Here is a 16784-nt window from a genome sequence, read left to right as displayed (position 1 = left end):
GTTGCAAATTCGTTAATTTTGAGGCGCTGCGCGTTGTAAGCACCGTTTTAAGCAGGCGCCGGGCTGAGCCACGCTGCCCCCTCGGCGGGGCGGCAGGAGGGGTTTCCCGCCGCGGCCGGTACCGGGGGGAGCACCCAGGCTTCCGCACCTCCCCCCCCCATCCCGCGCCCCGGAGCAGGCGGCTGCCGGTGGGCGCCCGGTTTTGGGGGCCCGGCTACGCGGCCCGCTCGGGGATCGCCCCGGTGCCGGGGACGCACACGGCAGGCGAAGGGGGGGCTGCAGGGCAAGGGGGTGTCCCCAGGTGCTCTCACCCCAATGTCCCCTCACCGTCCCACCCCCTCCCGGGGGCGGCGGAGCGGCACCCCCCTCCCCTCTCCCCCGCCCGCGCGTGTCACGGCCGCGCGCGCCGTGACGCCAGAAAGGTTGGGGAGGGGCCTGCGGTGGCGGCGGCGCGCCGCTATTGGCTGCGGGCAGGCGGGGGCGGGGCCGAGCGCCGCTGTTTGGATTTAAACGTTGCAGCGGGAGGGGGCGGGCTCGGCCCCCAGCGGCGAAGGCGAGACCCGGCGGCGGCTGATCCCGGCTCCCAGCCCCGCCATGGTGGTGCCGGCGCGCCGCGTGAAGACGGAGTACATGAAGCGCTTCAAGGAGCCCAAGTGGGAGTCGTGCGGCGCTTGCTACCTGGAGCTGCTGCGCTACCGCCTCAGCCGCCGCCTGCTGGAGCAGGCCCACCGGCCCTGGCTGTGGGACGGCTGGGAGCAGGACAGCGGCGGCAGCGGCGGCGGCAGCAGCAGCACCGCCGGGTCACCCTCGCCGCCGGGTGCCGGCAGCCCCCCGGTCGCGCAGGAGGAGGAGGCGGCGGCAGCGTCGAGCGAGGCGGGACGGGCGAGCCCCGGTAGGGAGCGGGGGTGATAGCGGCGGGGGGCGTCTCCGGTGAGCTGGGGGGCGCGGGCCGGCGATCTGAGCCCCGGCGGGGAGCGTCGAAGATGGCTCCGTCTGGTCGGCCCCGGCGAGGAGCGGGCTGCCGACCCTCGGCGGCGCCCGGGCCCTGCGGGGAGTGCCCGGCTCCCCGCCTTGGCTCGCCTGTGCCGATCGGTGGCCGAGGGAGGACGATGGTATGGCGGGGCCGGCGCTGAGGGAAGCGGGGCGCCGGGGTGGGCGTCAGGCGGGGGGTGGTGCGTGCGGCTTCCCGTCGGGTGCCCGCCGAGGGCGGTGTGTCAGAGAACCAGACCCCCGCGGGGGCCAGGCCTCCCCTCCGCCGCGGCCCCGGTGGCCTCTCGAGGCGCTCGCCCTCCCGGAGCCACGGCAGCGAAGTGCCCTAAATCAGGCCCTGGCTGGGGCTGCGGAGGAGCCGTAACTGCGGCATCGGAGGCGTCTGTTTAAAGAGCCGAGTGGTGGCAACTCTCGCCCTGAGTCACGGGCCCTTATGTAAACGGTTGCCATGGCAGCGGAGCATCGCCGCCATTACATAAGCCGGTTCCCTGGCGAAAGCAGCGGCGAGCGGGGCCGTGTGTGCCTGACGCCATCGCGCACCTCCTCTGCCTCAGCTGAGCGCCCGGGGCCGACGTCTGCGCTTGTGGCTGAGCGCAGGCAACTCCGCGGGCTTACGCAAGTGCGGAGCTAGTGGTGTTTGTCTCTCTTCCTGCACATCTTGCCTTTTGATGTCTCAGGGATTAAGGATGCGGAGTGGGTAGACAGGTAACAGCACTGTCAAGCTTCCAAAGTTGATGTTTTTTTTTATCCCATGGGATATCGTCTCTTTTCTATAATGAAATAAAACTTTTATCTGGTAGCCATTGACTGGTGTTTCGCAATGTGTTTTGAATCAGCTGCATATCTGTTGCACAGTAGCAGGGCAAATCCTTGAGAACTGTTCAGCTAAGCCTTGTGCTGCCTAGGGAATCGTGTTGGGGTTAGGTGTGCTTGCTTGGAGTGGGGAGACATTACTCTGTTTCAATATCCATGGGGCCTAAGCTTACTAGAATGATCTGTATTCCAATATTCAAGGCTAAACTGCATTCGTTGTCCTTAAGAATACCGTGTTATACAAAAGCTTTAGCTATCCTGTCATCTGTTCAAGAGGCCTGGTGTTTCAGAGCATGTTAGTGATATGGGGTTTTGCAGTGAGCTGTAGACCTCACGGCTGGGTGGACTTATGGTAGCCAGCCCCTGTATGGGGATGCACACAGCTGCTGGGTGCTGGGGTAATGCACTCCACCTCCCCAGAGCTGTGCAGTGATGGAAGCACCTCAGCTAACCAGTAACAAAGTATTAGTGGTCTAATCTTCCAAGCAGGCCTTGAGGAAGTGAGACTGCGGAGTATGTGTGGAAGCAGTAAGTAATGTAGCATCTCAGTGAGAGGAAGCACTAAGGAATTGCAACAGAGGAGGGATTGGTTGCAAGGGAAAAGGCGATGTGTTCTGATGGGCAGTCTAAAGGCTTGGCCTCTAGTGAGAGGAGGGTGGAAGGTGCTGAAGCTGCACTCAGAACTTGGCACTTCCACCTTTTCTGATGCAGTCTGAACATGTGCCAGTCTTAGGCAGTTTTGGTAGCAACCAGAATTTCTTCTGCTCATTGAACCAGTGGGGTGGAGCAGGTAGCTTTCTACATTCTAGATGGGACTGGTGGTTGCCAAGGCTAGAGGCTGCTGGCCAGGGCACTCTGGTCCTTGGCCTTCTCCCTGACTCCTCTCTGGGAAGAGAGATGGCTGGAGTTACTTGGTAGCCTGATTCTGGTAGGGCCAATTTTGGCAGTGGATAAAAGCTTGATAGCTGTGGATGTGCTGCTCATGCAGGCACTTTCTGCGGTCGGTGATGGCATGTGTGACTATCCAGTACATGCGTAATTGTGTCCTCACTTACTGCATCCCAATGGCAACTGGGACTGTTGGGGCAACAGTGGCCTGTCAGTCTAAGGGGTTTTGGGCCATTGTGCCTCTATAGTTGATGCAACTTTGCCATGGTTGCTGTAAGGGAATACCTAATGTTCTGTTAGGTCCTTGCTATTTTATGCTTATAATAGGAGAAAAATCTCTACCTAACATGCATTTATTTGCCAAGTGGCTTAGGATAAATGTTTTTCTAAGTTCTGCCAGTATTTAAGAACTTTGCAAGTCCTTAGCAGAAGGACTGAAACATCTCTGCTTAGGCAGCTGGATTAAGTGGAAATTTGTTGTATACTAGTGTGTACACTAATATGTAAGCAAGCAACTCATTCAGTATTGGACAATTGTAAGGATGTATTTTGCTTTTGCTTAGCAGCTGGCTAATTAAAACATGCAGAGGAGATAACATAGAAACTGCCACTCTGTGAATCTTCCATTGTTCAGCTGCTTTTTTTCTGGAAGAACTTAATTACACTGAAGTGCTGTGGGGGTAGCTGAGTGTGCTTATGTTGATGACATCTTTTGTCTTCAGAATCTGACATCCACCCACATGCTACACCATCCTGGCTGTTACCTGGCTACTGCTGCTTCCCTCTGTTCTGTGTGTGGGACCTCATTTCTGGATGAGTGGTACTGAGAGTGCTTGTGGCCAACTGTGTTTGGCAAGCACTAATATTGCCTAGTATCTGTGGTAAAGCCAATTTGTAAGGGTGTTCGTGGCAACTGTTGCTTCTTTCCCTCATTAAGATGAGCCTCTTGTGCTTGTAAAGCAGTTTGTACATGCTTCTGGTGTGTGTAGAGAAAGCTGATGTATGCAGCTTGACTTTAAGGTTTAGTGGTGTTGGTCTAAAATACTACCAATGTGAACACCTGAGATAACATGTTGGACAAACAAGGTTTGTCACTGTATGTCATGCTTAAGCTATAGCTGAGTGATACTAGGGTGTGCTTGGTAATTCTTTCTGGCCCTTCACTTGCAGCAACTGTTTGTGGGACTGTTCTGGAGAACATGCCCAGGCACAGATATGCTTTAAACATAATCCAACAAAATCTTGACCTAAATGAACTGGTCTAGTTGACACATCCTCAAAACTGTCAACAGAACACAGTGGGCCTGTAAGTGAAAGACAGGAGCTCTTGGCAGCAGCACTGCTGTCAGACCTGTTGCTTGTGAAATGATACTGCTGCACACACATGCAGGATGAAGGCATCTTTCAATCCTTATTGCCATTTCGCCTTCAGCATTTTTGTGCATAGCTCTTAAGTGACAGCAGTGACAAGCTGGTATCAAAGCAGGTGTCACACAGTAGCTGGGGAAGTGACTGATCTGGACTAGTGCAACTCAGCAGAAGATCCAATTTGAAACTTAGAATCATAGAATTGTTTGGGTTAGAAGGACCTTAAAGAACATCTAGTTCCAACCCCCCTGCCATGGGCAGGGACACCTCCCACTAGACCAGGCTGCTCAAAGCCCCATCCAGCCTGGCCTTGAACACTTCCAGGGATGAGACATCCACAGCTTCCCTGGGCAACCTGTTCCAGTGCCTCACCACCCTCACAGTAGAGAATTTCTTCTTCCTAATATCTAGTCTAAATCTCCCCTCTTTCAGTTTAAAACTGTTACCCCTCATCTTATTGCTACACTCCCTAATAAAGAGTCCCTCCCCGGCTTCCCTGTATGCCCCTGTTGTTCTCTAATCTTGTCTGCCATAATGTTGCAGGTATGTTTGCTGGCCTAAGCACATGGGAAGGAGTGCCTTGTGGTGTGGGAAGAAGGCAGTAGTGTCAGTTCAGGAGTTTATAGTACTGTGATTCAAAGCTGCTCCAATTTTTTTTGGTTGGAAAAAAGCTTTGCTATCAAGGCAAGGCCATTGTTACTTTCTGAGCTCTGCAGCAGATGAAGCTTGGGTGAACCTAATTGACTCTGAACTGCTGTGTTGCTGGTAGCTCCAACATGGCCTCCTACAAAAACTGTCTGGAAGCAATGATGTTGCAATCTGTTTCAGCTGCATTAACTACTGTCTACCCAGCTCTAGTTAGTTCATACCCACAATTAAGTATATGCCCCCTGCAAGAGGTCTTGGAGACCTGCCCTGTTTGAAGAGGTGTTTGTACTAAAGCACGAAATCCTGAGTTCTTCCCATGGCAGCTTTAAGCACAAAGTGCTTCTCCTGAACCTGAGGTAGTGCTGTAAGGAGCAAACATCTCTATATAGAGATAATACTGTTGACCCCTAGGGCCTGATCAGAAGGTTGTTGGTACTTCTAGTAAGTCAGCAGAGTCTTTGAAATGGGAGTTGGGTCTGACCTGTAGAGCATGCAGTATTGTGGGAGGGAGGGAAGCTCCACTTGAGCTTTTCCTGTTTGAGCCCTGGATGGGAGCTGTTATTTAAGCTGGGCAATGCAGTATTAAGTGACCTCTTCTGGGCAGGAGTTTTCAACAGCCATATTGGGTGGGCCTGGCAGCCTTGTTCTGCCTGCTAAGCACTTAATCCCCTCCTGTCCAGTGTGCTCTGCTTAGCATCCATGATGCAGTTTTCAATGTTCCTAGCTTTTCCTCCCTCTCCTGTCTAATCCCCGTAATGCTACAGCCAGTCAGTTCTGAGTTCTCTGTGTCTGCTGGAGCTGCCATGCTGCATGGGAAGGAGATGGGTAGGTGTTGCTGCTGGCTGGGCTCCCTGAGCAGCTGGGCCTAACTCCTTCCTTGCTATCAGCTGCTGCTTTTCTACCTTCCTGTGAAAAGGGGTGCCTAACAAAATGGCTTGGATATAAACTATAGATTAACAGTTGCTCAAATCTTTTAAATAAGATATCTGCCTTGTGCCTTCAGCAACTGAGTTCTGTATAAATGCACTGTAGGGGTGAGTTGACTGAAATACCTGCTCTAATAGCAGGTGCCCATAGGGTGCTATAGTAAGCTCTGGCATACAGCATTTACTGTAAGACTGTGTGCAGGGCTCTGTGTGCCATTTACCCATATGCTTTTATTGCTATTTTGGGACAAGCTGACTCAATCATTTCTGCACCAGCTGGGACTATATCCTAGTGAGCAGCATCCCCAGGCATGGCTGTTACCTTGAAGTAGTATCTTAAAGCTAAAGTATCCATGCAATTGCCGAGTCCCCGCTTCCTTGTATGTTAAAGTCTCTAAATGCTTTCTCTGCTGCTGATGAAATCCCTGTTGCTCCATTCTCCTTTATAGAGAGGGAAGATGCCATTTTCCCTTGAACAGAGGATGGAACGGCTTCCCAAAATAAAAGCACTCCTGTTCCAGGATTGACAGCAGTATGTGTCCCTTCAGGGTTTTATTTTCTCAGAACAGTGCTTCCTTCTGATAATGGCCTCTCTTACACAGAAGGGGACCTAGCCAGTGCCTTCTTAGGAGTGGGCTGTGTAGAGATATGTGTGAATAATACAGTGCAAGGGGATAGCTCTGTGCTGCCTGTTGCAGCTGTGATGAATGAGCTGCCTTGTTAGCTGTGAAGCTGTGTGTCCCAGAGCCCAGGACACTATGCAAAGCAGGTCTCTTACCACATTGAGGTCACTGGTGCTTGCTTTTTATCCAGCCTTGGCCATAATGACTGAAACTTTGTGCACCCAATATTTAGATATGTGAAATTTGGCCATTTTCTGTTTTCACTCTGTCATTCCTTTGGCCTTGACTGCTGCTCTTGCTTATTTTGTGGGGACACTCAACTGAATTCTTAACAAATACAGCTCCAAATACTTTAACACTGCTGGCTACTCTTTATCGAATACTCAGCTGTACTGCAGTATCATCTGTAGCTGAGTGCTGTACCTGCATATCTTGGAAGATGTGTGTATAGGCTAGCCTCAACAGGGCATCTGTGCTGGTTGGCAGCAAGTAGAAAACATGCTGGCAAGGCAAGACTAACAGCTAGCAAGAGAGAGCATGAGGAGGCTTGTCTCATGAGAATGCTGGGGCATGGGGCAAGCCTTCGTGTCTTTACCCTACAAGAGCGAAGTGAGTGCAAGAGTAAATGGATGCTGAACTGGATGCTTACCCAGTGTGCCAGGCAGGTAACTTCCATTTCATCAGAGCTGGATGGATGCAGAAGCAAAATTAAAGCTGTGTCAGGTTGGGCATGTACTTGCTTGACTAGCTAAATCATAGCAATTAGCAGGAATGATTGCTATTGTGACACAGGATTGGCAAACCCTTTTGCTTTTAATGAAGATACCTAGGTAAAATTTGTTCTAGTTGTTTGTGATCAACCTCTCAGTATGTAAGCAGGCCTTAAACTAGATGAGCTCCTGTGCTAGTGGAGGAATTCCCTCCATATGTACCAAGGTATGCACAGAGACTTGGAACAGAGGTAGCCTGCAGCTGGTCCCTACCACAACCAGAAATAGATGGTGTGGCAGAAAACTTGCAAGTTCAGCATGTTTGTGTCATCAGAGTTTGAATGTATCACTGTGTGGATCTAGCAGAAGGCACCATCTAATGCTCAAAGGTGGACACTTGAAAGGAATCCCTTCCTAGTGGACTTCTATGCTGTTAGGTTAATAAAAGGCTTTAGTTGCCATGGTTGGCCTAAAAGCCACAGAGACTTCAGATCACAATGTCTGCTTGTGCCCACAATGCTTAAGGATCATGTTCAATGTCTAGCAAACAACTCCAACTTGTCCACACTACTGTTAAAGCTTTGCAGGATGGAGAACTGTTTTGGGTTCTGTTGTATATACTTTTTTCCAGAGTCATATTTCACTAATGTACTGTGAGCAGTATATTTGATTAGAATCATAGAATAATTTAGGTTGAAAAAGACCTTTAAGAAAATAAAGTCTAACTGTAAACCTAACACTGTCAAGTCCACCATTAAACCATGTCCATCAGCACCACATCTACCTGTCTTTTAAATACATCCTGGGATGGCGATTCAACCGCTTCCCTGGGCAGCCTGTTCCAATGCTTGATAACCCTTTCAAGTGAAGAAATTCTTCCTAATATCCAATTTGAGCCTCCCCTGGTGCAATGTGAGGCCATTTCCTTTCATTCTATGGCTTGTTATCTGGGACAGGAGACTGACACCCATGTTGCTAGAACCTCTTTTCAGGTAGTCATAGAGAGCGATAAGGTCTCCCCTCAGCCTCCTTTTCTCCAGACTAAACAGCCCCAGTTCCCTCAGCTGCTCCTCATGGGACTTGTGCTTTAGACCCTTCACCAGCTTTGTTGCTCTTCTCTGTACATTCTCCAACACCTCAATGTCTTTCCTGTACTGAGGGGCCCAAAACTGAACACAGTACTCGAGGTGGGGCCTCACCAGTGCTGAGTACAGGGAGATGATCACTTCCCTAGTCTTGCTGGCCACACTATTCCTGATATAGGCCAGGATGCTGTTGACCACCTTGGCCACCTGGGCACACTACTGGCTCATATTCAGCTGGCTGTTGACCAACACCCCCAGGTCCTTTTCCACCAAGCAGTTTTCCAGCCACTCTTCCCCAAGCCTGTAGTGTTGCATGGGATTGTTGTGACCCAAGTGTGGGACCTGTCACTTGGCGTTTTTGAACTTCAAACCATTGGCCTTGGCCCATTGATCCAGCCTGTCCAGATCCCTCTGTAGAGCCTTCCTATCCTCAAGCAGATCAACACTCCCACCCAACTTGGTGTTGTCTGTAAACTTCCTGAGGGTGCACTTGATGAGCTTGTCCAGATCATTGATAAATTAGTTTAGATCAATTAGTATTAACAGAATAGTTCAAGATCTCTTGTCACCAGTTTGTAACACCGTACAGATCTCAAAGGTGGGAAAAATCTTTGGACATTCTTTTCCAGTCAGTAATTGATATCCATGGGCATGATGTTATAAAACAGACTTGTTCAAAAAAGCTTACGGCCTTATCATAAGGTGTGACTTTCTTACCAGCCTTTCTCTTAGATTTATGAAGTATTGCAGTGCTATACCAGTTACTGGCTGCTTTCATCTGAAGTCTAAGATCAAAATTGTTGTATATAAGAAGTATTGTGCAAGAAAGGTCAAGAACTGCTAGCATGAGGCACCACAAACAAAGGAAAAATAGTTCCTCCATAGCTCTATAATGCAAGAAGATTGGATTTTAGGGAACAGTTGTTTCCCTGTGTTTTTATTATTTAATGTCTTATAATGCTGATTCAGACTTCAGTGTTGATCTGCCAATTAACAATGATACAGACTTTAAATTCTCCCTCACAAACCCTACTCTACATACCCAGTGCCTGGAAGAGAGATGCTGGACCATTGTTAGGGAAGGTTTAAAAAGCGTGTGTGGGGGAAATGAGCATGGGAGAGTATTGCCTGTAGAGTGTGGTACTTTAAATGTAAAACACACTTCACAGAACAGATAGTAAGGTTGATGTCTATCACTTTTCTCGGTCTTTGCTTCATACTCCCCTCTCCTTCATTAGCAGAGAACCATAATCACGATGCAGGAATAATCACGGAGCTTAGAAATGAATCACTTTTTTCTTTCAGTGGAAGCTTATAATACGAGGAATTTAATATTGCGCATCCTCTTATCAGACTTATCTCTGACTGGCTGGCAGCATCTACATGGCATTCAGCGTTCCATCTGTTTGCTGTCTGAAAGATGGAAAGATGACATAGTGAAGACAGACGATCACTGGAAACAGTCTTCAAAATACTGACTGGAGCTACTGGTTATCTGTAGCCACAGTAGTGAAAGGCATGTTTAAGTATGTGAAAGCTGATGTAGAGAGGGATGGGCTTGGAAATACTGTAGTCACTAAAGAAAGAACAAAGGCATTTAAGCAAGGTATATATGGGTTGCTAAGGAAGTAATGACTTTTTCCATTTCTAAAAAAAGCACAGCTTCAATGATGTGTTAAGAGAGGCTGTGCAAACCAGACATTAATATGTTGTCATTGGGAACTTAGAGCATAACTTTTTTTTTTTTTGTTTAGAGAAAGAAAGAGAAGAGCAAGAAAAGCCGCAGAGGGAAGAGCAAGAAAAGCCGCAGAGGGAAGAGCAAGAAAAGCTGCAGAGGGAAGAGCAAGAAAAAAACGTGGAACACACTTCTGTAAAGGAAGCAGACAAAACCAGCCGTACAGGACGACGTCCGAGTCGAAGTGCCTTGTCCAGTCGTAATGATCGAAGATCAGCCAAAAGTCCTCAAAAGACAGATGCACCAAAAGAGAACAAACATCCTTTTGCTCTGTATGGGTGGGGAGAAAGGCAGACAGATACTGGAAGCCAGAAAACTCACAATGTCTGTGCTTCTGCTTCAGCAAATGAAGTAAGTAAAAGCTTCTGGTTTGTTAAAGGGTGGTAGCTACTTAGTGCATGGGTAAGACATATGTCTAATATCTAGGTAAAACTTCTCAGGGATGCCTTTACTTGAGTCCATGGAGATTCTAGCAATAAATTCTAAAAAAAAAAAATTAAAATAAATCTAGCAATAAGCCTGAAGAGGTTTGACATGTCCAGATCAAATAGCTCTTAACTGTTTTGAAACTTCCCACGTTTGACTAATACTTTCAAGTTCTGATTAAAACTTGGCTGTCTTCTTTCTGGCTGTTACAGCGCTACCAGCAAAACTGGCTGTTCATAAATGTATTTCTGCATTCTGAACTTCATGAAAGCAGGAGAAAAGCAGCAGGCAGTTAGCAGCAGGCACCCCACAGCAGGCAGGTATATAAACACTGGGGCAGAGCTTGTGCTGTGAACGAGTGAGTTTTGCTGGGGCGCTTCCTAGGAGCAGGAGCCTCACTGAGAAGGTAGAAATGCTTTGCTGCTAAAATGTCTGTCTAGCAGCCTCTTTCAGCGGGTTGCCAGCAGGGAACATTTTGCTGACAGCAGAATGGTCTGTCGGGTGGCTGATGGATTGCAGGGTTGATGTAAACATTAGCAAAATAGCACAAATAAAATTCATGGGCAGCACCAGGATTCCGCTGTAGCGGGGTCTGTTTCCTGCCTTAGCAAGAAACACTAAGGCTGGAGTATTACAACGGATCCATTTCTTTTCTATAACTCTCCTAGGCTGGTACAACATAATCATTAATGTATCCCTCCCAGCGTCTTGTCTTTATCTTACTACTAATGTAGAGTCTGAATCTATGACCCAAGATATCTGATGATGAAGGTGGGTGGTGTTCTTGATGTGTAAGATAGAGCTGACTCCTGATGGGCTGTTTTGGAAGGGTTTGAAGCACTTTCTTTTCCTTCCTGGACAGCTCAACCCTTTGAGGGAAATGAGGAACTTGGGCCTTGCAGCTCTGGAAAGAAGCTGCCTTTCCTGATGATGGATACTGCTGCTGGGGTGATAAGCTGTGGTCAGTGGTGGACACAGCTGGCTGTTGTTTTATGTTAGAGCCTGACAGGCTGACGCTCAACTTGAGCAGAGATATCTATGCTTTCTGAGACTTCTAATATTTCTTATGCTAGAAACAGTTACAGAACCCCTAAGATCAGGTCTTGAGTTTGGAGTGAGCAGGCAGGACACTTCTGAAATGCTTCCAATTATGCAGTGCTTTGTCACTAAGGGTGTTAATCTTTAAGCGGGAACTGATTACTTACTGTCTGGCTAGGTCACTTCTCTTGAATGTTTGAAAAATATTATTTTCCCCTAATTGAGATGGGAGGCAGTTTTAAATCTGGAGATGGAAGCAAGCAAACATAAAGCTGGCTCTTAAATTTGGGGAAAATGTGATAATTTCTTAATATAAAAACATATGTATGTTTGCCTGCAGCATGTTGTCAAAATTAGTTCTTCAGTCTCTAGGGTTTGGTCTTACTACTATGGCTTAGGTTTTAAGGGATGCTTGGGCATGTTGAGGGATGTTTAAGAATTTAAAATGGTAGAAATAAGAGAATTGAGGTTTTTAGAATGTCAGAGTAAGATTGAGAAACACTCAAGATTTTTTGAGTTGTTTAATAGTGTGAAGTGGGAAAGATGCAGAATGGAATTTGAGGCATTTTTTTTTTAAGAAAAAAAAAAATCTGAGCTTCTGTTAGTGGTACAAATTACAGAAGAAAATACAATCTTGTTAGCAAACCCTGTTTCTTCAGGATGGGGACTGGGACAAATACAAAGTGATCCTCCGTTTTCCTGGAGGATGCTGGGGGCGTTCCTAGGTTTTTTTTTCCTGCTGTAATACTAACTCTGGTCTTTTAGATTCATGAATCTGCTCTACGAGCAAAGAACAGGAGGCAAGTGGAGAAGAGGAAGATTTCTCAGAGGCGAGTGCGGTCAGCAGAAGCAGAGAAAGCTTGGCGAATAAAGCCCTCCCCGCCAGACAACCCTTGGATGACGGAGTATATGAGATGCTACTCAGCAAGAGCTCGGTGAATTCGGATTCCCTTAGGCATCTTCAAAAGAAGTTACGCATATCAGGACACTGGTGCAAGGAACCAAACTACTTATGCAAGGTTTTTATAGGGAGTTTCCAGCTGTTAAAATATTTATTACAATATTTTTATCTTGGCTACCTACCTCACAGTGGGGTGTATTGTTGGAGCCATAACATTTGAAGAGGCTTTTAAATACAGCTATCCAAACTTTTAAACAATTCCCCTTTTGGGAATCTTTCTAATGCTTCAGTTGACTTGTCTGGGGGTGGGGAGAGGGGGACCTTAGCATACAAGGAGTCAAAACAAACACTTTTTTGATCTTGGTTACAAATAATCTGTTGTCCCTTGTTTTAAAAGTCCAAGTCATGGGGAGGTTGTGTTGGAAAATTACTTTAAAGGTGTGATGGAGGTGCCTTTGCATTTATAGTACTATTTGATTTCATACTTCTACCAAAATAAGTATATTAAGACAGGCATCAGGAAAGCCAGTGGGTCTGGTAAACAGCTCTAATAAATGTAGATGCTTTAGGCAAACAAATATATAGGCAAACAAAAATACCAAGTATTGTTTGTATATAGAAACTTTCGAAAAACCTTGTTTGATTAGTGAATCTGCTGATGCTAACTTTTATTGCTGTTTCTACGGTCATTAGAATAAACTACAAATTTTCAGGGCAAGAAACAGCTACAGGATTGTTTTGCTGTTGCTGTGCCTGTTGTACCAAATAACCGATGTAGACAATCATCTGACGGCTGCTGCTCAATAAGCAGTTGCTTGTTCCACCAGTATCAAGTTGCACCACTGTGTTAAGCTTGTGGTCACACTCACTCTATGCTTAATCATGTACATGCCCGTTTGTTGAAGGAGAGGGCTGGCTCCTGTCTAGTGAAGTCTATCTATTTTTAGCACTTAAGAATATCTGTTACACTTAGTGGGGGTCAGAGTGCAATACGCATTCCATGTGGTGGTATTGTACAAGTATACTATTAAAGTTTTTAAACTTGAAAAATCATGTTGATAGAACCTGTAGATGAAGTCCTGAGATGCTTTCTGCCTCTCAAAATTGGTGCGGGACCCCTCCCTATAGGGGGGTGAGGGCCAGGGGAACAAGGAGAGGTTGTACCCTTTAGTAAACAAGAGTATATAATGGAGTTTGAACACTCTCGCTTTGTAGGTCCTCCTTCTACATAGTAAGACAGTCGTCTGTGAGATCCTCAGTGGGGTTGTTTTTGTTTTTTTTTCTCTTCAAGCTGCTGTAAATTTTTTTTTTTCAGTTAAGCTTTAGGCAGATTATTGCTGTAGTTGTGAGCTTCGAAGTTCTGTTCAGATGTGTTGTGTGTTAGTTACATATGTTGGTTCTCTCAGTTAAATTGTTTTGAAGCTTGTGTTTTACAGATTGGACACCTTCTCACAGGAAGCACGCTTGCACTTCTGCAGCAAGAACCTGCACTAGCCTTAGCTTCATTCCACAATCCCAGTGAGTAAGCAGGACTCTAGAATTACCGCTGCAACACACAGAGTTACAGGCTTCGTGAAAAGTTTGAGTGTTATTGAAAGAAAGTAATCACGCAAAGGGACCAAGCACTGCTGCCTCCTAGTGTTAATTATGGTACATCAGTAAAGGTTTCATTACTCCGTCAGTTTTAGTCTTGCTAAAATGTCCTAGAATCTATGAAATTATAATCTGATTTTTACCTGCCTTTTAAGCAGAAAGCTATAAAAATACAGACATTCTTGTTCAGGCTACCTAATAGAGTTCTTACAGTTTTTATGTCTGGGAATGTATGTAAAGTATGATTTAAGTATGTTTTACACATAGCAAAATTATTCTATTCTAACTTTTAAGTAAACCCAGGTTAGAAAATCCATTTAAAACTTCAGAACAGTGTCCAAAACTGAGTCAAACTATTCCAGAGGATGCCTTTATTCCATACGAGATTCCTTTAATTTCCTTTTATGCTATGTTTTCCTCTTTAAAACAGCTGCTGTAAATACATTGAAGTTGCTTCTGATGCTGTTTCAGTTCCTAAATCCACTCTAGCTTTGAGCAACAGTAGCAAAGCAGTAGCTCAGTCGTGTTCTAACAGCCTTATTCAATAGAAACTCTGCCTGTTCCTGATGCCCAGAACACCACGTACACCTCTGCCGGCTTCATGTAACTACAGCAGATGGACTGTGCCCTCGGTGCATTTTGCCACATTAAACAGTTTCCTTGATGGTGTGGGGCAGGGCTCATCTTGCCAGGCTTTCAAAGACAGCTCCTACTGTTCTCTTCCCACTGAGAACGGAGGAGCCAAGACGATTCTGTGCCTGCCTTAAGTACCCATTTTGGATAAGATGAACCTCCCATTAGACGTTGGTGTTTCCAATAACTATAGAAGGCTTTAATGTCTTCTGCCTTGGATACTAGGTACCAAATTTAGAACATCTCAAACAGGCTTCTTCAGGTGATCTAGAGAGCATGAAAATCTTCAACAGCATCAAGGCTCCTGTGTACTGAGGAAATGATCTGGTTCTTATCCTTGTCTGGTCAAGAGCTGTTCCCTGCCAAAACAATTTGGTAGAAGACAGTAGTGACACTAATCGGGCAATGCCATGCTTTTTCAAATGGTCTGTAGCTAAAAATAATCCTGGGTGCTATGTTGGTACTAGCTTGGTTTAAGTAATAAAATGCCTGAAGTGAGGGGTAAATTATTCTGCAAATCGGGTAGCCTTCCTGCATTTGGGCCCGCTTTGACTAAAAAAAGGCAAGTAGGTTTGCTTAGGCCATGTGAAACAGTATAGTTCTGATAACTGCGAGTTGTATTTTGACAAAATATTTGACATGTGTCAGGCTGAAGTCTGGAAACCTGTTATTTTAGTGTTTTGATGTTAACAAATGAAGAGCCAATTGACTTGGAAGGCAGAACTTCTCAAGTCTAAAAGCTTTAACGATATTCCATAGATTCTTACAGGAGGTGTCTGTTTTGCATTAAATTTGACTCACTGAAAACAGAAAACCTAGTGAATATCACCCTATGAATTAAGGCAGTTCTGGACCTTGTCTTGCATGGTCTCTTGAATTTGGCCAAGTGATGAACACTTCTCACTCCTGTTTTAGAAGTAAAACTTTGTAAGAACACAGTAAATACTCAGTTGTCCAAAGTTTTCATTAAAATAACTGTTCATTCCTTTTTGTTTCTGAAAGTACTTAGCTAAGTGAAACCAGACTTTTACAATGTGTAATGCTGCAATTTAACTATAGTGTTGTGAAGACCAGTGTTTACGATGTAAAATGTTACAATGAAAACTGCATAAGTCTGTCCCTGTACAATACAGTAGCATGCCTGTTCAGTCACTGCTGTCTCATCTCTGCAACTATGAATTACAGACTCTTTCACTGGAAGCTGAGATAATCAAGGTGATATCTAAATGTACAGTCAAACTTCACAAAACTGAGGGACAGACCTGAATTTTTGGTAATGATTTTATCCGGATAGAAAATATACATTTTAAGCAAATTTTTAACATGTAGGGAAGTGTATTGTTTTCATTGTTTTATGGTATAATGCAGTGCCACTGAACTATAAAGGCCTTGCTGTCTTTTTTTCTTTTTTTTTTACTGTGACAGGGACCAAAAGCTAGCAATCTGAGGGCCTTATGCGTGGTAACCTGGATGTTCCAATTTATTTTCCAGCTCAGTTAGTGCAATCAGCAGCAAAGCCATATATGGAGCCTGATTCAACACCTTGACAGTAGGCCCTATAACATTAGGGGTACAAGTGAATGGGAAGCTGCCTCAGCTATTGTTAGCACTGAGTTCACTTTAAAAACTATAGGGAAATACCATCTAAGCTTGAAGCAATATGTGTTTTTTAAAGTTTTTAAACAGTATTTGTTTTTAATGCTTCTGTATTGTCTATATTTAATAGCGTAGTGTCAACTTGTATATGTGAATAAAATGAGTGACACAAAGTGCCTTGACTGCTTGTACTGTGGCTTTTGGGGTCTCAGGTGTTCCATGAGAGGGTACTTTAGCCTCTGCATGCAGACTGTGGCTTCTGCTTGTCCCATAGGCTCTCTCCTGAAAGGTAAGTGACAGGCTTCTGGAATGACTAGGGTTGGGGACAGGGTTAGATTATAGTTACAATTCCGGCTAAGAGCTGAGCTTGTCTCCTGTCTTCCCCCTATAACTCTCCCACAGATTCTTAGTACCCATTTCCCAATCTGGCTGGCTTATTCTACTACTAACAGATAAAAATAGAGCCTAAAATATAATAGCTGGCTGAAGTGCTATGCATGCGGAAGCCTTTGGGAATCTTAATTTAGAACTTTGGAAAAAGAGCGTAACATGGGAAAAACCAGGGTGCTCTATCACTGAGAACAAATATAATCTGGCAAATAGGAAAGCCTAAGCTGTTAAAGGATGGCTATACTGAAGTTCTCTATGTTGCTGGTTCTACAGTAAATGAAGGAAACAAAGCTACCTGGTATTTGTACTCTCTGGATTTAGAGTGTATTTCTTGATATTTTTATCTTTTAGCATATAGAATATAATGCAAATGAGTTGCACTGAGTAATCGGGCTTTTTTTTATAGCATTCATTTTTTCAA

General features: G+C 45.6%; 1 protein-coding gene across 1 annotated transcript; it reads left to right on the top strand.

The window, feature by feature from the left end:
- The first annotated feature begins 550 nt into the window (after nucleotides 1–550).
- On the top strand, nucleotides 551–16504 carry CCSAP (centriole, cilia and spindle associated protein). Its single transcript, XM_054194822.1, has 3 exons — nucleotides 551–892; nucleotides 9806–10137; nucleotides 12016–16504. The coding sequence occupies exons 1-3, from the start codon at nucleotides 595–597 to the stop codon at nucleotides 12187–12189; spliced, it is 804 nt and encodes a 267-aa protein (XP_054050797.1). The 5' UTR covers nucleotides 551–594; the 3' UTR covers nucleotides 12190–16504.
- Nucleotides 16505–16784: the final 280 nt, after the last annotated feature.

This window comes from Rissa tridactyla, chromosome 3, assembly GCF_028500815.1.
Source record: "Rissa tridactyla isolate bRisTri1 chromosome 3, bRisTri1.patW.cur.20221130, whole genome shotgun sequence".
Classification (NCBI taxonomy): domain Eukaryota; kingdom Metazoa; phylum Chordata; class Aves; order Charadriiformes; family Laridae; genus Rissa; species Rissa tridactyla.
This window is presented reverse-complemented; position numbering and strand designations above follow the sequence as displayed.

Excerpts from the sequence above, each read along its gene's own strand:
- CCSAP (XM_054194822.1), top strand. The coding sequence starts at position 595 with ATGGTGGTGCCGGCGCGCCGCGTGAAGACGGAGTACATGAAGCGCTTC. Across the intron at positions 893-9,805 it reads GGCGGGACGGGCGAGCCCCG|AGAAAGAAAGAGAAGAGCAA; the intron begins GTAGGGAGCGGG and ends TTTTTTGTTTAG. Across the intron at positions 10,138-12,015 it reads CTTCTGCTTCAGCAAATGAA|ATTCATGAATCTGCTCTACG; the intron begins GTAAGTAAAAGC and ends CTGGTCTTTTAG.